The sequence below is a fragment of the Anopheles moucheti genome, chromosome 2, assembly GCF_943734755.1.
Source record: "Anopheles moucheti chromosome 2, idAnoMoucSN_F20_07, whole genome shotgun sequence".
NCBI lineage: Eukaryota > Metazoa > Arthropoda > Insecta > Diptera > Culicidae > Anopheles > Anopheles moucheti.
This window is the reverse complement of record NC_069140.1, coordinates 35,582,333-35,603,725: the sequence shown is the minus strand read 5'-3', so window position 1 is coordinate 35,603,725 and position 21,393 is coordinate 35,582,333. Positions and strand designations below refer to the sequence as shown.

Here is a 21,393-nt window from a genome sequence, read left to right as displayed (position 1 = left end):
GTGGACGATCGGTAACGTTCCGACGTTCGGGCTACCAATCTGTGACTAACGAGTTTTATCAATCCGACGCATTATATACATTAATACTGTTTATTAGAATTCGAATTCGAATTTCGATTTCGGCTGATAACGCGTACCCCCGCGGTAACGACGATAAAAAAAGCCAACGATTTTGGATGCGTATCGCGGTAGGTACCCATTTTTCTGTGTTTGTTTGCTTTCCTTGTCCTTCTCCCGGTGGGGAGTTTTTTTTTTGGTTTGTTTGTTTGATGTAGTTGGGCGAGTTGGTGATTGGATTGGTTTTGCAGTTTTTATCACCTCCATTCCTGCACCTCCTGCCGTAACGGTGCGTTTGCCGATTGCCAAAGGATCTGGCTCTAAACTGGCTAATGCTGTTTCTGGTTGATCGGGAACGTGTACTTTTTTTTTATTGCCAAATTTGCTTTGAAAGCTTGCTAAACAGGTAATGCGATAAATATGATGCAATTCATTGGGTTTAGGGATGGGGTGGGGAGTGGGAAACAGAGTGTTTGCAGAAGCGAAAAATGGAAGTTGGCGAGCAAAATGGATACCTTTTCCATTCTATGTCAAAATCGAAACCAATTGTACCAATCAGTAATGGCTTAGTTTTAAACAAAAATTGGAAGAAATATCTAGCAAACGAATTATACTAAAGAGAAGTAAGCTTCAAAAAAGTAAGTAGTAAAAGCAAGAAGTAACTTTAAATCACACGTCATTTTCGATACCATGATACCATGATCTAAACTGAACAACATAAGCAATTAAATGAGTTTAAAGGTAGATCGAGGTAGAAAGCAGCATATAACAATAGATAATGTTGAGCAGAATATCTTTATCGCGCTTAACCTATTGAATATTTACGATCTAATACATCTTATATTTATATTTAGATTAAAATACCTAGCTCTCTCTTTTTCCTCTTGGTCTAACGATCTTCTTGGTTGTGTCTGTCATTTCTGGCTTGTTAGACTCAATTTTACCACACAGCCCGATAGTCAGTCCTTGCTACGAGGGTTTTGGTCCGAATGGGATTTTGGGCCGGTCCTGTCGTGTGAAGGGATTAACAATGAGCCTTTTGACAAAACGACAACAGTGACAGTGAATTAAATGACCCAATCCGGGGAGTAAACATGAGCGTTGCAAACAATGAACGATCCTTCCAAATGACTTTCAAGTCATTCCATTATGCCTCACAAACGTGGACATCCGCAAGCCCTTCAAGGGTCTGTTAAGTGCAGCGTGATCTAAGTGGATGCAAAGATTCGATTCCAAACAGACTCATTCTAAGTATACTCAAAATACCCTCCGTTCTAGAAGTCCGGTGGAGGACCCATCTGAATCTTTCAATTTTTTTCAAAGAAGTATGCTACAGCAAGTCAAAGAAATTTAGTGATTTTCGTTGATATAAGATTAAAGTTTCTTTTAAAAAAAAACCGTGTAAGAATTTCCAATATACCAGAAAAGTAATTCATTAAGCAATAATGTTGCACGAACAAACTCATAGTACTGACTATCCGACCACGTTATACAAAGAAATCTTGTGAGATAAGATATGCTAATCTTTAGCTAAATACGTAGATAAGCCATAACATATAGAAATTGCTAATACTAGTGTTGAGCAGCCTCGATAGCGTCGAATTAGTATAAAGGTATGGTACCAGAACAATGTCTTTCTGCCTGACTGATTATTACTAACTTGTGTATAACAACTATCATGAAACTCCAGTGTTATTTTAGTTAATCATGTAAACTATAAATTTGGGTTTATGGCTTGTAAAATTATTAATCGTCTGTTCCTTGTAAATGAACTGCACAACTCACTCTCCGATTCTTCGAAATACAATTACACAATTGTCCCGTTCCAAAGAAAACTTGCGAAATGAGACTGTTACCTCGCCAAACACCAATAGCATTAGGAAATTCCTTGGCTTAGCGTACCAAAAACCGGTGCTGCTGAAAATTTCCACCAGCCAAATGTAACCAGATGTGGCCCAAACAGTGCCCCGGTATTCATTCATATCAAAGAAACATGTTTCATTACAATGTATTGAACCATTGAAAGAAGAGAAAAAAAATCTCCCAACATTATCAAGAACAGTTTTCCCCAGCGGCGGTACGAAACGGCTTAAGACGCCATTTAATTTAAACATCGTTTTTCGGTGAAATTGTTGATCGAAATATACACACTTTTTCGTTGTTGTTGGTGCCGCTTTCCATGCGTTGTTGTCTACGTTTGATTGATCGAATATCGGAAGCGGAATAAACAAATATACGAAATAATCATTTTTTTGAGGCGGGCGCACACGTATTGCGGTTTGTTTGTATGTTTGTGTGTATTTTTTTTTTCTTGACATTTTTTGCCTTTGGAACTCTCCAATCGGTAAACATTTGGTAAAGGAGATGACGGCTTTGGGTTGTTAAATACGGGAAAAGCGGATTTCTCGATGGTGTATCGAAAGGTTGTATATTAGTTACGACATCTTTCGGGGAAGTTGGTAATCACAGGTGATGGAATTATGCTTTGGGCTTTGTTGCACCTCGATTCCAACTGAACGATCCTGTCGTTCATCAATTAAATGATCATTGCAGCAATTCATTCATCAACGATCGCCACAACCAACGTAACGGATCGTGTCATCTACCGCAGCCAGCATCTTAAACGATCTCAAAACTGACTCTTCCACAGGAAAACGGCCAACATTACCACTCATCTCACGCACGGTGTTCCGCACTCGTTATGCAAACAGAATGTGACACAAAATCAATTAGCTCTAAGATAAATAAATAAATATACCGCTTGGCCCATGTGCACGCAAAATGGTTGGAGGCCCCCGGCGAAGCCGTCACCCGACGCACCACGCACTATGAACCATCGCTAGCAGCGGACAGGCCCCGGGAAAACTACCGATCGTGTTCGAGATCGGTTTGCCGCCGATCGCGTTCTGCCATGATATGTGAATGTTTTCATTTCGAATGGGTTTTCCCGGTTCATCCCTACCGGGAGCACGGTGACTTTGGGAGCATATCGTCAGTGTGTGTGTGTGTTTTTTTTCTCCCATTTTTTCATGCTTTGTTTTACCTAAAGCAAGTAGTTGCATTGCGGTCGAACCTGTCACACTTTCCATATGGGTTCGGTTACGGATCGGTTTCCTTGCGCGGTTTGTCGGTAAACTTGCCGTCGGAGGTAACGAAAGCGGTAACGCAACCATGTGGATGCTGTTTGGCTATGGGTTAAAAAAGAAAATAAATATCTGACACACAACCGACTAGTGTAATGTGTGTCCGTAACGAACGGGGTTTACGTTCCTAAATGGATTCCGTAAGCTTTCGTTTCGGGTTTGCAGATTGGGAAACAATTTTCTATTCGATGGGTTTCCAACGATCTACACCGAAAGTATTAAATGATCGGTTAAATGATGTAGCTTTATGTAACTGATCAATGCTTTAAGTAATTAAATAATGATTTATTTATAATTGACAATAAATACTCTCTTTTCAGTAATATTAACATTTATGTGATTGTACACACTATTGTAACATGTAAGTCATCTTAATGATTTGACTAAATGCTACTAAATTATATACCCAAAACAGTTACTTGAATTTTAAATATGATACCACAACAACTCCGAAGAGTGAAAAATATTGCCCACAGTATGCTCTCGAACCATTTCACCACTTCTCGCTGTGGTTGCGTATCGGTAAACGCCGTAACACCGGGTCTCAGATAGAAAAATATCCATTAGCCGTTACTGGAAACCACAGTGTCAATAGTGCAGTCTCGTAATCGATACTGTTAATAGAATAATCGCTGCCCCGAAAATGTTGTGCCGCTTAGGAACGTTTTGACACATTGAGGACAAAATCCTACATCGGTGTTGCGGATTATGGATAGCCGGTTCGGAACGTATTGGATAATGGAAAGTGAAGAATGATCGCCCAATAGGACACTTAACCCAGTAGAAGGATAGGAGAGTAAAAAAAAAGAAATATTAAATAAACAAGGCCACACACGATGCGTTGGAAATTGATTAAACATAATTTTTAAACAGCTTTTGACAAAGGTAATTCTATTACAATAAAGATTATACAACAAACTAACAAATAACAGAATGATAAGAACAAATGTGATAACACCACCGATCACCGATCACGACACATTCCACCACGGCAAAGACCACACACAGAAGTCCCGCCAAAGCTTCTACCACGGCACAGGGCAGCCTCTGTGGCCGCAGTGAAGAGCCCGGCGGGCCATTAGCCTTTGCACACCACCAACCAGTATTTATGGCGGGTAAAGCAAACAAATCACGCTTGTTAGCTTTAGATGTATCGGATCTGTATCGGATTACGCGCAACATCTGCTTTGAAAATGGGAAGCAGCAAGAGATGTATCCTGCAGTACAATGTACTGCCCACAAGCAAGCTAACAACTGTAGCATTAGGTTTAAGGGTAGTAGAGGCAAAAGGCGAAGGGTAGTTTGTGCGGAACCTGTCACCCCACCAAACAAACTTATGAAACCAAGGAAGTGAAATTTATGTGGAATGTGTCATATGATGAACATAAAGCAAAACATATCCATCAAACCAAAGCCAGGATAACGATAGGATAAATGTTACTAGTTGAAATGTTGTAATTCTATAAAAAAAAATTTTTTTTCAACAATAAACAACAGTAATAACTTCTTACCATTAGAATTTTTCATTATTATTAATTTATTCTTCACAGCATTACCCTTTAGTTCAATTAAATAAATTTTAATGATGATTTTACAGTGAATTTAAATTGGCAAATTTAATGTTGCAGCACTAAATTTGCAGTTTAAAATGTTAATAGCGTCTGATAGATGACTAGACTTATTAAACTTCAACTATTTTTCCAAACAAAACATAGAATTTTAAATTTGTTACACAGATTAACTGCATTTTAATGTGTAATCGTACAAAATTCAACGATTTCTTCCCCCTCAAACACTGTTTTATTTCCTAAATTATATTTTATAGTTTTCATAAATTAGAGGTTTCGTACAATTTTGTTTATTACTGTTCAGATGTTATATGTATCCGTACAGTTGAATTAATAGCAACAATCATAAGGTACATATTTTTCACAATGGGAAAGGAATCTTATGTGATGAACCACGTGGATCTTCTACGATTTGTTGCCGCTAGCAATAAGGTCGGCCCGTTGTTCAAGAGGCTAAATGTGAACAATTTTGTGGCTACTTTTGCCGTTTTTATCCAAACATTATGCAAAAACTTGATCATTTGATCAAATTTAGCTGTTTCTGTAAAAGAAAATTCGATGCGCATAAGCCACGCCCCCTTTTCTCGCGGCAATGGCGTATACAAAATGGCTAGCACTGAGGGAAAATTTTCCTGTACACTTCAAACACTGAAGGAAAATGCACGTATGAATCACGTAGAATAACGTATTTTCTTTCTCTTCGTTTTCCCTGCTTTTTTTACAGCACAGTGATAAGCTACTCCATTTGTCCTTAATTGTTTTATGCGTTGTCATAGTTATAAAGCGTTTTATTCGTCTAGCTACTCAACACAATATACGTTTGTTCGTAAGATTATCCCTACCGAGACAATGCAATTCAGGGCGATCTTAGTGGTACGCTTGCGTGAAGGTGACGAATATGCCGTGGCCGGTGCATGATAAGTCTAATTAAATTTCGATAGCGGCTAAATCCAAACAAAACGGATTACTGTCTGTTCCCCGCCGGTAGGATTAAATGGATTGCAAAAGATAACAAAGAAAGTGAAACATGTGTGCGGCTGTCCTTCGTTTGCTAGTAAAGAATTGATTGTACACCGTGTGTCAGAAAAAGAGTTTAACAATCGGAAACGATACGTTGGATGCATCTTGCAGGAATCTCACCCTTTATTAGAGTTGCGCTATTAATGATCACATCACACCGGTGTAACGGCTTAGCGAAACAAGTTACCTCAACGTAACTCCACCTTAGTATAGTTTATCGTCACTTGGAAGCACCCGAAACGTTGCCCGTTTAAAATATCACGATTGGTAGGCGCGCTGCTTGCTTATCGACACGAAATGTTCACTCCCGAAACCCACCGATAATACCCATCGGCCACCGGATTATGGACAAAAAAAAGATCCATCGGTGTTAGAAAATGGATTTGCCACCACCGTTTGTACAAATATCGGCGCGATAAACGTGAATGCCCGCGCAGGGATGTACGGTCTCTATTTGACAATATACGCCCGTGTACGCTCGATTAAAAATGCCTCATTGCGCCCATGGTCACCGGCCGCCCCACGTAACCCATCCACCATGCACAGTTTGACGTCGATGTTTAGTTAATTCCAAAAAACGTATCTATTTATATTGTATATCTTATCGATCGTTCCCGGACAAGCGTCCGCTGTCTTCCTGCACGGCGTTCACCGCCATTCCAGCCCTCCAGCCAGGGATTTCAAGCACCCTAATCCACCCGAACAGTCCACTCACGGGCACAATCCGACACAATTCGTGGATGCGTGTTTGCAACCGTTAATCGGGCGCATTAGCACAATCGCCGGTATCGTGATTTTGTAGAATCGGCCAACAGCGGAAAATAATTTGCCGAGCTACCGATCCGCGCTTATCTTGTCCCGATGATCGCCACTGACTCGATGAAGCGTGTTTCATGTGCCGAAGAATCGAAGGACAGCGTATACACATGTGGCGTGGCTATCGTACCGTTCAGGGCAGGGTGCATTTTATCGGAGCCGGGATTTAGCGGAGTGGACAGGTAGTGGGTCTGAACGGCCAGTACAATGTGCGTATCGGACGTGTATATAATAATGGTTGATCCCGCTTTATGACGTGCCTATAAATCATCGTTCCTTTCGGTTGGCCCATCCTTCTGCTTATCTCACAGCCTACTAACTGATGGGGCACTCCTAATCCCGAACCTTCTTATTTAAAATTCAATCAACATTACACTTTGTGCGCTAACTGTGCATGATTGCTCCACAAAATGAGTGTCGGAATCGATAATCCGGCAAAAGGAAGCGCAAGTAGTGTGTCGAGTGTGACTAGTGACGAATACAACAATTTAAAACATCAAGATCCACCATTGGTTCGAATTTTCACAAACGTTTTACAGCTCATAGAGATTGAACTCACGAATGTATGAATGTAATGTAATCACATAATGTATGAATGAATTAAGTTTAAACTCATTGCGATCGCACACCGTGAGTGTTGTATGTGGTGTTGGGTTAATCTGATTCTGATTCCCGAATCTGAACGAATCTTTGAAATGAATGAATGAATCTGAAACTCTATTCTAAAGATTCATGAATCCTCTACGACCTAAGATTAATCACCTGCAAGAATCTTGTCAGTTATAAACTCTCACTGCTTTGAGGATTCATGACTCGTTTGAGAGTTGATTCCTAATTTAAATGACTCCCCGATAAAGATTCTTATGAACGAAGCATTAAACAAAAGAAGCATCAAATATGGCACCAGTGGAACAGCATCAGAAGTAATTTAGAAAATAGAAATAAGTTGGTTATAATTATAAGACACTCACAGAGACTAAATCTTTCTTGAGTTATAAATTGATGAGTTTGTTGATGTTGAGATGACTATCTGTATTGTTGCTCACGCTGAATCGATACACCAAAGTACGTTGTTATTTCCATTCGAATCTCAAATGGACAGCTCTATTGAGTTTGGTATCGATTGAAATAACTCCTTAATGAAGATGCATGCATGATTCACATCCGTACATATAAACACATCACAGGTTATTTTTTTCACTGTGCCACGGTGCACAGTGAATAAAGGACGCACAAAGTACATAATAATTCTCCGATTTGCTGTAAACTCCATGTGTATCCGTACGTATCGTATCTATTTTTGTGCTGGCGTTGCTGGATTCTTGCCTTCGCCTTTATGTAGCCAAACACCGATGGAGGGCGGTGATGAGCTGGGAATGAGCAAATGTTGCTGCGCACAACAGCCCTTCGGATAGTGCCTGCGATGCTGCGGTTGGTGAAGATCTGTTCCCATGTTTCATCTTTCAGTTCGATATCCGCACGCGTCGAGAAACGTTCGGTCGTTCGACTCCCGGACGGTGTGTGTGTGTTCTCAGCGTCGTGCATACATTATACCGCACCAATATGAGTGGCAGTGCGTCCGGTAGAGTTAGCAATAGCAGACCATGCGGAGGAACATCGTCCAACAGTGGAATGGGTGTCGTGGGTTCGAATTTCCGTGTGCCCAAATGTGCCCGCTGCCGCAATCATGGTGTCATTTCGGGATTGCGCGGCCACAAGAAGCTGTGCTCGTACCGGAACTGCCGATGTGCCAAGTGTGAGCTGATACTGTCACGGCAAAAGATAATGGCTGCACAGGTTGGTGTGAATCCGATGCTGTGTAGTGTCCGTGTGAGGTGAAAATGAGAGACAGATAAGAGTTTAGATTAATTTAAAAAAAAATGTTTCAATTAATCCAACTGACATCTCTGATTCCCGGTCCTGTTCGGCATTTTATACCACTTTCACTAGATTTATGTTCAAAAAGCTAATAGAACTATATACTATAGCTTGTGTATTGGAGTGAAATTTATAAACTGAACTGCAAAACTCCAATAATACCCAATTTGCTATTATAATACAAAACTTAAGTGTTTTTTTTTTCGAACGATCCATTTAACTATTGAGGGCTATATCCAGTTTATCGAGCTTTATTTATCAGATTTTTTATTTGACTTAAGTGTTGCAAAATGATTAAGACAACCTTTTCCACGGATATCACAAACCAACTTATTAATGGTTATTTTGATGTTGCAAGACCCGAAAGTATGTTAATAATAATTGGGAACAACTGTTATGTTTGTGGCCAGACATTATTTGCCTGCATTTCATATTTAAGACATCGTGGAAAATCTGATAACTCCATCCAAATAACGATTAGAACTGCATCTTGCATAACTTTAGGCGCTTGTGTGTACCTTTTGAATATTTCAACGGTGAACCAGCAACAGAAAACAATTTGTTTTCAACATCACATTAAGCCGACGTGAAGGAGGACGATTTTAATGTTGTAGTTGGTGTGAAAGATCACTTATACTGATCGCAATAGACGATAAGTGAACTATCGTACCTAGCGTCGAGTTGCACGGTCGCCAGAGTCTTTGCCCGTACACCTAATCGCATACTGACAAACTAGCCAAAGCATAAGTTTAATACTAATCAGTTTATTTTTTTTGGCATAAAGAAAATCTTCATCTACCAAAATCAATACACCTCAAAATGGAGTACGAAAGAAAGCAAATATTGCAAAGGTTAAATTTATAGACCGTTAAATGTGTATCGTTTCGATTTCATTCTACTACAGGTCGCCCTAAAACGGCAGCAAGCAGTGGAAGATGCCATAGCACTGCGTTTAGCTTCGACCGAAACTGGTACACAGCTTGAATCACTGCCACCAGGAAAAATTTACGGTATGACCGTCACGGAACCGTGCCCCTCGCCATCACCCTCCTCCTCGACGGCCTCGGTTGATGTTATCTCATCGACATCATCGGACGGTCTCGGATCATTCGAAACTACCGAAGAAGTGCGATTGGGTAGACCAAAAGGTATGTGTTACTAGTGTTTCTCCTAGTATGATGCACCGTACATCATTTATGCGCTTTGCCATACAGCAACAGGAAATGTAACGGTCTCGCAACATGCGCTGGACATGCTAGCAAAGTTGTTTCCACATCGCAAACGGTCCGTACTGGAGCTTATCCTCAAACGGTGCGATTCCGACCTGCTGAAAGCAATTGAACAGTGCAGCCAGACGCAAAATATCAGCGCCTTTAAACCACCAACTCCAGCAGCAGTTTCCGGATCAGCGCCAAGTACCAGCACACCAATGGTACGTATTTGGACTGATTGAGTATCTTTAGCCAGCTAAACAAATTTCCGTTTTGCATGTGTTTCAGACGCAACCACCGATCAGTCCGACTGGCTATTCCCCATTCATTGCGTATCCGAAATGGCTGCTACCGATGTCCATACCAGTGTCGTTTAGTCACATTGCACCCAACCTGGCACCGCGATGCACTCTCCCAAACTGCGTCATGTGTGTTCATCATCCTATGTAAAGCTCTCGTTTTTATGCTAATGGTGTTTAACTATATGTAATATTTGCATTTGACCTTTAAGATAAAGAAAATGCCAAAGATTGTGATTGGATTATGTTTTGAGTTGAAACAGTGGGCAAATAAATGTTTGAATACCTATTTGGCAATGAATGTGGTACGACCTAACATTATATGGTATAACGTATAATTTCAAACATTTTAAGTATTTAACTATGTCACTTTGATGTTATGAAATTTTATCAACATTAATAGGCAATTGTGGAGGTCAAATCGTGGTTGAAAAATCCTTTTTAGTTACGTGATAAATGGTTGATTTTTATCCGAAACTGATGAGTGAGAAACATAATTGTAAACGAGCGCAAAAAGCAAGTTCTCCCATATGACTTTTTTTCAAACAAAATAAATTCCTCACATACAGGCGTTTCTCAACTAATGCGTTTAATCTTTGCACATATTCCAATCGCATTTGGCAATTGTTATTTCCAGGAAAAGTATGATTTTACAAATAATGAATAATTTCGTACAAAAAAACATGGGAATCATTAGGGTTACCTATGTAATGGAATCAGCGGCGGATCAAACGGTAGGCGGAGTAGGCGGTCGCCTAGGGCCTCGCCGTGTTGGGGGCCCCAAACAACTTGTGTCGATTGTGCGATTTTTGAAAATTTAGCAGCAGAGTTAATTTATAGCATAAAATCTTATTAAAAAGGTAGAAAATTGGCTATCCTTGGTTAGATAATTTTTTTTTATTTGATTAGCTATATCGGCCCGGTTACACGGCTACGCAAGAGAAGTATGCAGTGTATTCAAACTCCTTCTTCGTTATCGGCACGACATCTTTAGGATGTTTAAGCCTACCATTTTTATTTTTATTTTTACTTTATTTACCCGTAGGATAGTCAGTGCTGTGTACGTAGGTTTGGTGGTCCAAATTAAATTTTTCCGTGGTCCTGTCTTGTGCAGACCGACTGCGCTACCAATACACCATCTGGCCGCCCCGTGAACCCTTATATGCCCTTTTACTTCAACCTATTCATGTATTCTATTTCTTGAACGGAATTTTTTCATCTGTTCGTAAATGATTCTACCGTTAGATGCTAGAATAGAAACCATGCTTGTTTTCACTTCCGCAATATTCGCAAGCTATTGCCATTGCGATACTCGTGGTGTGGTATTGTTTTCTCTCCCCGATTGAACCGTGAAAATGTCCAGCCTACGTGTTTCGAAACAGTATTGTGGTGGAGTATTGTGTTTAGTATTCTGATTGTCACAATTTCTGCAAACTTGCAGCCGGTAATGATGTTATAACCGACACAATCTGTCAGTGTACTACGAAATAGCTAGCATTGTCATAGAATATGAATAAAATCATATTACAATCATTAGAACTCTCTTTACCGTTTGATATTTCATACCTCATGATTCTTGGAATACCATTTCTGTCTTTCTTGATTATTACTTAATCGAAGCTGGACTGTAGGTCCAGCTTATGTCCACCCATCCCAAACTGTCCAAAAACTTCATCATATCCCCGTGTAGAATACTGTTCAAACTACATTATTGTAATCTCGGAAACAATTGCATCGTTGTTAGACTGATATTGTTTTAAAATTTCCATTTCGAAATCCATACGGTTGAAGATCATCGCCGCGAAATCGTTGATCTAAATTAAAAAAAGAACACGAAAAAAGATACTTGAAAAAATCAAGTATGCATTGATATAAAAACGATGTGTTCAGTGAAGAACCTATCATAATAGTCTTGCTAAAATATTGTAGTGCGTGCTGAAAGCGGTCTCGTTTTTTGCATTGAAAACTCAGGTTGTTTGAGAAAAATTAGTGAGTGCTTTGTGGTGTTGTATCCCTATAATTTGCTACTGACTATCAAATTGTGCCTGAGGAGCACATAGTGTGTTTCATACTGATGTAAATGTGCAAGTGTAAATGTGACGAAATGATCGCAAGTGTCTTCACAATGAGCGAAGAGATCGGCCCAGAAATTCTTGGATTTTTTGACGCACGGACAACCGACCTAAAATTGGAGCATCAAACTTCATACGCGAAGATCAAGCGAACGATCGAAATTCACATTAATATGTGCCACTAGAGTTGACAAAATGCTGACAAATTTGCCCAATGACAGAATCAGCTGGGCAACTGTGAAAACCACTATGCCGTAGCCGCGCACACAATTGTTTTCAGATTTCCGATACCAGGAGAGCATGGTTTCCCAGAGGTGACATCTGCAGCTTGGGACAAATTTGCCCATCACAATTGCTATTGCATACTATCAAACACGTGAGAACGATCGCTAATAAGTAATATCAATAAAACGGAAAGCATCCTTCATCTCGCTCAAACTTTCCGTCGGTTGGTACGAATTTCCATACAAAACCAGCTGTTTTCCGATTTCCGATACCAGGATAGCATCCACGGAAGAGGTAGCACCTTGTACAGCAATTTTGGTCGAAAACCGCCGAAAGATATGCAATATTTAAGCACTAACTTTCCCGTGGGTCGAGTAAAATTTTGCAGCAATTTTGCTCGAAAACCGCCGAAAAGTATGCAATGTTTAAACACTAACTTTCCCGTTGGTGGAGCAAAATTTCTTCAAAAACTACCAGTTCTCGAATGTATAGTACCAGGAGAGCATGCACGGAAGAGGTAGCTCCTGGTACTGCGCCGTAAGGTATGCAATGTTAATACACTATCTTTGCAACTAACTTTCCGCCGTAAGGTATGCAATGTTTTTACACTACCTTTGCAACCAGTTTTCCGCCGTAAGGTATGCAATGTTTATACACTAACTTTTCATACAAACCAGCTGTCAGATTTCCGATACCAGGAGAGCATGTTGTTCAAGAGGTAACATCTTCCATCCCCCTCCTCCCCTTCCCCTAAAAGATAGCGGCCAAGATGGCGGCCACAAGATGGCGGCCAAGATGGCGGCCAAGATGGCAGACAAGATGGCGGACACAAGATGGCAGACACAAGATGGCGGCCAAGATGTCGGCCAATATGGCGGCCAAGATGGCGGACAAGATCGCGGACAAGATGGCGGCCAAGATGGCGGCCAAGATGGCGGCCAAGATGGCGGACAAGATGGCGGACAAGATGGCAGACAAGATGGCGGACACAAGATGGCGGACAAGATGGCGGACAAGATGGCGGACAAGATGGCGGACACAAGATGGCGGACAAGATGGCGGACAAGATGGCGGCCACGATGGCGGACAAGATGGCGGACAAGTTGGCGGACAAGATGGCGGACAAGATGGCGGACACAAGATGGCGGACAAGATGGCGGACACAAGATGGCGGACAAGATGGGGGACAAGATGGCGGACAAGATGGCAGACAAGATGGCGGCCATGATGGCGGCCATGATGGCGGACAAGATGGCGGACAAAATGGTGGACAAGATGGCGGACAAGATGGCGGACAAGATGGTGGACAAGATGGCGGACAAGATGGCGGACAAGATGGTGGACAAGATGGCGGCCAAGATGGCGGACAAGATGGCGGACAAGATGGCGGACAAAATGGTGGACAAGATGGCGGACAAGATGGCGGACAAGATGGCGGACAAGATGGCGGACAAAATGGTGGACAAGATGGCGGACAAGATGGCGGCCAAGATGGCGGCCAAGATGGCGGACAAGATGGCGGACAAGATGGCGGACAAGATGGCGGACAAGATGGCGGACAAGATGGCGGACAAGATGGCGGCCAAGATGGCGGACAAGATGGCGGACAAGTTGGCGGACAAGATGGCGGACAAGATGGCGGACACAAGATGGCGGACAAGATGGCGGACACAAGATGGCGGACAAGATGGGGGACAAGATGGCGGACAAGATGGCAGACAAGATGGCGGCCATGATGGCGGCCATGATGGCGGACAAGATGGCGGACAAGATGGCGGCCAAGATGGCGGACAAGATGGCGGACAAAATGGCGGACGAGATGGCGGACAAGATGGCGGACAAGATGGTGGACAAGATGGCGGCCAAGATGGCGGACAAGATGGCGGACAAGATGGCGGACAAGATGGCGGACAAGATGGCGGACACAAGATGGCGGACAAGATGGCGGACAATATGGCGGCCAAGATGGCGGACAAGATGGCGGACAAGATGGCGGACAAGATGGCGGACAAGATGGCGGACACAAGATGGCGGACAAGATGGCGGACACAAGATGGCGGACAAGATGGGGGACAAGATGGCGGACAAGATGGCAGACAAGATGGCGGCCATGATGGCGGCCATGATGGCGGACAAGATGGCGGACAAAATGGTGGACAAGATGGCGGACAAGATGGCGGACAAGATGGTGGACAAGATGGCGGACAAGATGGCGGACAAGATGGCGGACACAAGATGGCGGCCAAGATGGCGGATAAGATGGCGGACAAGATGGCGGACAAGATGGCGGACAAAATGGTGGACAAGATGGCGGACAAGATGGCGGACAAGATGCCGGACAAGATGGTGGACAACATGGCGGCCAAGATGGCGGATAAGATGGCGGAAAAGATGGCAGACAAGATGGCAGACACAAGATGGCGGCCAAGATGGCGGCCAAGATGGCGGCCAAGATGGCGGACAAGATGGCGGCCAAGATGGCGGACACAAGATGGCGGACAAGATGGGGGACAAGATGGCGGACAAGATGGCAGACAAGATGGCGGCCATGATGGCGGCCATGATGGCGGACAAGATGGCGGACAAAATGGTGGACAAGATGGCGGACAAGATGGCGGACAAGATGGTGGACAAGATGGCGGACAAGATGGCGGACAAGATGGCGGACACAAGATGGCGGCCAAGATGGCGGATAAGATGGCGGACAAGATGGCGGACAAGATGGCGGACAAAATGGTGGACAAGATGGCGGACAAGATGGCGGACAAGATGCCGGACAAGATGGTGGACAACATGGCGGCCAAGATGGCGGATAAGATGGCGGAAAAGATGGCAGACAAGATGGCGGACAAGATGGCCGACAAGATGGCGGCCAAGATGGCAGACAAGATGGCGGACACAAGATGGCGGACAAGATGGCGGACAAGATGGGGGACAAGATGGCGGACAAGATGGCAGACAAGATGGCGGCCATGATGGCGGCCATGATGGCGGACAAGATGGCGGACAAAATGGTGGACAAGATGGCGGACAAGATGGCGGACAAGATGGCGGACAAGATGCCGGACAAGATGGTGGACAACATGGCGGACAAGATGGCGGCCAAGATGGCGGACACAAGATGGCGGCCAAGATGGCGGACAAGATGGCGGACAAGATGACGGACAAGATGGCAGACAAGATGGCGGCCATGATGGCGGACAAGATGGCGAACAAAATGGTGGACAAGATGGCGGACAAGATGGCGGACAAGATGGTGGACAAGATGGCGGACAAGATGGCGGACAAGATGGCGGACACAAGATGGCGGACACAAGATGGCGGCCAAGATGGCGGATAAGATGGCGGACAAGATGGCGGACAAGATGGCGGACAAAATGGTGGACAAGATGGCGGACAAGATGGCGGACAAGATGCCGGACAAGATGGTGGACAACATGGCGGCCAAGATGGCGGACAAGATGGCGGACACAAGATGGCGGCCAAGATGGCGGATAAGATGGCGGAAAAGATGGCGGACACAAGATGGCGGACACAAGATGGCGGACAAAATGGCGGACAAAATGGCGGCCATGATGGCGGACACAAAATGGCGGATAAGATGGCGGACAAGATGGCGAACAAGATGGCGGACACAAAATGGCGGATAAGATGGCGGACAAGATGGCGGACAAGATGGCGGACAAGATGGCGGACACACGATGGCGGACACAAGATGGCGGACAAGATGGCGGCCAAGATAGCAGACAAGATGGCGGACAAGATGGCGGACAAGATGGCGGACACAAGATGGCGGACACAAGATGGCGGACACAAGATGGCGGACACAAGATGGCGGACACAAGATGGCGGCCAAGATGGCGGCCAAGATGGCAGACAAGATGGCGGACACAAGATGGCGGCCAACATGGCAGACAAGATGGCAGACAAGATGGCGGCCAAGATGGAGGACACAAGATGGCGGACAAGATGGAGGACACAAGATGGCGGACAAGATGGCGGACACAAGATGGTGGCCAAGATGGCGGCCAAGATAGCAGACAAGATGGCGGACAAGATGGCGGACAAAAGATGGCGGACAAGATGGCGGACAAGATGGCGAACAAGATGGCGGCCAAGATGGCGGACAAGATGGCAGACAAGATGGCGGACAAGATGCCGGACAAGATGGTGGACAACATGGCGGACAAGATGGCGGACAAGATGGCCGACAAGATGGCGGCCAAGATGGCAGACAAGATGGCGGACACAAGATGGCGGCCAACATGGCAGACAAGATGGCAGACAAGATGGCGGACACAAGATGGCGGACACAAGATGGCGGCCAAGATGGCGGACACAAGATGGCGGCCAAGATGGCGGACAAGATGGCGGACACAAGATGGCGGACAAGATGCCGGACACAAGATGGCGGCCAAGATGGCAGACAAGATGGCGGACACAAGATGGCGGACAAGATGGCGGACAAGATGGCAGACAAGATGGCGGCCAAGATGGCGGCCAAGATGGCGGACAATATGGCGGACACAAGATGGCGGACAAGATGGCGGACAAAAGATGGCGGACAAGATGGCGGACAAGATGGCGAACAAGATGGCGGCCAAGATGGCGGACAAGATGGCAGACAAGATGGCGGCCATGATGGCGGACAAGATGGCGGACAAGATGGCGGACAAGATGGCAGACAAGATGGCGGACAAGATGGCCGACAAGATGGCGGCCAAGATGGCAGACAAGATGGCGGACACAAGATGGCGGCCAACATGGCAGACAAGATGGCGGACAAGATGGAGGACACAAGATGGCGGACAAGATGGCGGACACAAGATGGTGGCCAAGATGGCGGCCAACATAGCAGACAAGATGGCGGACAAGATGGCGGACAAGATGGCGGACACAAGATGGCGGACACAAGATGGCGAACACAAGATGGCGGACACAAGATGGCGGACACAAGATGGCGGACACAAGATGGCGGCCAAGATGGCGGACAAGATGGCGGACAAGATGGCGGACAATATGGAGGACACAAGATGGCGGACAAGATGGCGGACAAAAGATGGCGGACAAGATGGCGGACAAGATGGCGAACAAGATGGCGGCCAAGATGGCGGACAAGATGGCAGACAAGATGGCGGACAAGATGCCGGACAAGATGGTGGACAACATGGCGGACAAGATGGCGGACAAGATGGCCGACAAGATGGCGGCCAAGATGGCAGACAAGATGGCGGACACAAGATGGCGGCCAACATGGCAGACAAGATGGCAGACAAGATGGCGGACAAGATGGAGGACACAAGATGGCGGACAAGATGGAGGACACAAGATGGCGGACAAGATGGCGGACACAAGATGGTGGCCAAGATGGCGGCCAAGATAGCAGACAAGATGGCGGACAAGATGGCGGACAAGATGGCGGACACAAGATGGCGGACACAAGATGGCGGACACAAGATGGCGGACACAAGATGGCGGACACAAGATGGCGGCCAAGATGGCGGACACAAGATGGCGGCCAAGATGGCGGACAAGATGGCGGACACAAGGTGGCGGACAAGATGGCGGACACAAGATGGCGGCCAAGATGGCAGACAAGATGGCGGACACAAGATGGCGGACAAGATGGCGGACAAGATGGCAGACAAGATGGCGGCCAAGATGGCGGACAAGATGGCGGACAATATGGAGGACACAAGATGGCGGACAAGATGGCGGACAAAAGATGGCGGACAAGATGGTGGACAAGATGGCGAACAAGATGGCGGCCAAGATGGCGGACAAGATGGCAGACAAGATGGCGGCCATGATGGCGGACAAGATGGCGGACAAGATGGTGGACAAGATGGCAGACAAGATGGCGGACACAAGATGGCGGACAAGATGGCGGACACAAGATGGCGGCCAAGATGGCGGACAAGATGGCGGACAAGATGGCGACCAAGATGGTGGACAAGATGGCGGACACAAGATGGCGGACAATATGGCGGACAATATGGCGGACAAGATGGCGGACAAGATGGCGGACACAAGATGGCAGACAAGATGGCGGACAAGATGGCGGACAAGATGGCGGCCAAGATGGCGGACACAAGATGGCGGACAAGATGGCGGACAAGATGGTGGACAAGATGGCGGACAAGATAGCGGACAAGTTGGCGGACAAGATGGCGGACAAGAAGGCGGACAAGATGGCGGACACAAGATGGCGGCCAAGATGCCGGACACAAGATAGCGGACAAGAAGGCGGACAAGATGGCGGCCAAGATGGCGGACAAGATGACGGGTGGTAGGTGGTGACTCGTGGGAGGTGGGTGGGGGCCCGTGGGAGGTGGGTGGTGACACGTGGGAGGTGGGTGGTTGCTTATTGGAGGTGAGTGATGGCACGTGGGAGGTAGGAGGTGACACGTGGGAGGTAGGTGGTGACACGTGGGAGGATGGCGTTGACACGAGGGGGAGGTGACACGAGGGGCGAGGTGACACGAGGTTGGTGATGACTGCTGATTGACGGCTAATTGACGGCTAATCGACGGCTTTCGGCGGTTTTCGACCAAAATTGTTGTACAAGGTGCTACCTCTTCCGTGGATGTTCTCCTGGTACTATACACTCGGAAACTGGAGTTTTCGAAGAAATTTTTCACGACCAACGGGAAAGTTAGTGTTTAAACATTGCATACTTTTCAGCGGTTTTGAGCAAAATTGCCGTACTAGGTGCTCTTCCGTGGATGCTCTCCTGGTATCAAAAATCTGAAAACAGCATCTTCCTTAACCGTAGAGTTGTCAACCAAATTTACACACGTAAGTTGGCAACCGGCATACCCGGGTATTCCATACGTTTTGACGTATACAATTAACGGTTTTCGTAGGTAAACAATGCTTCCTATACATTTAAATTCTTGCAAATCTGTGAAAATCGGAACGTTAAATGAATATAGAACTATAATGCAATATTATATACTTTTTTTTATATCTCACATATTGTAATACAAAAAAGAAACAAGTAATAGGAAATGCGTTGTATTACAATCCATTGTTTGCATTTTCGCTAATTCAGCATAACCATTGTCTTTATACTTTTAATTTTATGTAATGTATTTATTTACAATTTATTCATTTATTCTAGACTTTTTGTTGCTTGTGTGTATCTAAAATCTATTTCATTCATTAATTATGTTGTTCTATGTTATGATTAATCTAACGATCCATTTCAAATTTTAAATCGATTGAATTTGAAGAAGAAGAAGAAGAGAAACGTCATTCTCCATACAAAATGTATGGAATACCCGGGTATGCTGGTTGCCAACTTACGTAGTACAGTTTAAAATAAATCAAAATAAAATACTTACTGCTTGTTGAAAATTACAATTTATGCACCAAAAAATCGGAAATAAAAAGTTGGGAGGCTACAGAAATTTTTAGGTCAATACAAGCAATGAATCAAAAGTAATTGCAGTTTAAAGTTGAAAAAAATACCCGGGTATCCGGTTGCCTACTTGAAGGTTAAACTAGTGAACGCTGTCACGGGTTTGATAGTAGGCAATACAATAGTGATGGGCAAATTATTTATTGCAATAGTGATGGGCAGGTTATTTATCAATAATTACTAACCGCTTAAACTAGAGACCAACAGTTACAAACAAACCTCCTTAAATATTTTCTTCCCGTATGAAAAAAACATGAACTAACTAATGGAAACTTTTGCGTTGTAGTCTTTCGCATTTATTTTATACAGTGAGTTATTAATTACATTGCTTGCTAAAATGCTCTACTAAATCGCCACATTACTTCATATTTTATGTATGTAAAGTTCTTTACTTTGGAACTGTTTGGCAAAAATAGCAATTAATATTTTTGCATCGACACTTCCCACAGTGCCCATCCTTGCGTTTCGAAAATGGACTGGATCGAAAATGGATTCGATCTTCGAAACACCGCAACTTCGGCTATATTCGGGCACCGGTGTTTAGAGAACCACGAGTCCAGTACTGGAAAGCGACGCCAAGCGACGCCATCGAAAAATCGGCCATTTTCAAAAAGTCGTGCTTGCGAACGGACGGTGTTTCGTACATGTGAAAGCTAGTTTCTAAAGACTTGGTGTGTCGGTTCTCCATAGCGGTTACAGTTCGCAAGCGTCGCCCTCGCTCTTCTTGTTTGACCAAGTTCTTGACATCTAATTGTACAAACACTTTTATAAAAATGACGGATGTTTCGGCAAAAACGTAAGTTTTCCCATGTTTCGTGAATCGTTAGCGCGGATAGTATGGTGTGCTCTTGGTACCTTTTGGCGTGAGCGCGCTTTTCTGAGAGTGATACAAAATAGCGCGCTCGCGCTTGTGTGCGTGTGTGTATGTGTGTATGAGTGTGCTTGTGAGACGCGAGCGGGGGGAGTTCGTTTTTCTGTTAATTTGGTTCTTTACCTTTACCTCCCCCAAGTGCAAACCATCTTCCCCCCCCCCCCCTTCTCCCCCCCTCCATATCCTCCCTACTGTATCCGTGTGTGCGGAATTCGCTAACGGGCCAATTTGTTTTCTCTTCCGGCAGTGAAAAGACCCCAGTCACCACGACCGAGAAAGAGGTCGAGTCGGACGAGGCGACGCCACAAGTAGCGCCTGCCGATGCGACAGAGGAATCTGCAACCACCGAAAAAACGGCCGTTGAAACCGAAGCCGCCGCCGACGCCGCAGAAGTAGCGGAAAAGAACGGTGAAGAAGAACCGGCCAAGGCGGATAAAGACAACGGTGTCGGTACGGAGGAGGAAGCTGCCGTAGAGGGCGAACCGAAAGAGTCCTCGACCGAGGAGGGTGAGGATGGCAAGGAACTGGACGGCGCGGACAAAGCGGCCGAAGCTACCAAGAGGAAAGCCACCGCCGACGTGAAGGCTGACGGTGCGGTCGTTGAGGTTGATGGTGCCGAACATACGACGCCGGAAAAGAAGGCAAAGCTAGACGACAGCAGCGACGCCAAAGCTGCCGAAGAAGTTTCCACTTAGAACCGTACATAAACACACTTAAATTTATAATTAATCATCGTCAATATCTCGATACAAACCTTCATACATTCAATAAACTATTCTTTTCTCGTGTAACTAAACACAAACAAACACA

At 45.0% G+C, this 21,393-nt stretch overlaps 2 protein-coding genes across 2 annotated transcripts; both read left to right on the top strand.

Annotated features, from left to right (window-relative positions):
* Window positions 1-8,167: 8,167 nt before the first annotated feature.
* Window positions 8,168-10,143, top strand: LOC128309372 (doublesex- and mab-3-related transcription factor A2). Its single transcript, XM_053045744.1, has 4 exons — window positions 8,168-8,401; window positions 9,387-9,630; window positions 9,697-9,914; window positions 9,982-10,143. Exons 1-4 carry the CDS (start codon window positions 8,168-8,170, stop codon window positions 10,141-10,143), a joined length of 858 nt encoding a protein of 285 aa, XP_052901704.1.
* A 10,168-nt stretch (window positions 10,144-20,311) lies between these two features.
* On the top strand, window positions 20,312-21,393 carry LOC128297387 (uncharacterized). The gene is made up of 2 exons (XM_053033018.1): window positions 20,312-20,508; window positions 20,831-21,393. The coding sequence occupies exons 1-2, from the start codon at window positions 20,486-20,488 to the stop codon at window positions 21,276-21,278; spliced, it is 471 nt and encodes a 156-aa protein (XP_052888978.1). The 5' UTR covers window positions 20,312-20,485; the 3' UTR covers window positions 21,279-21,393.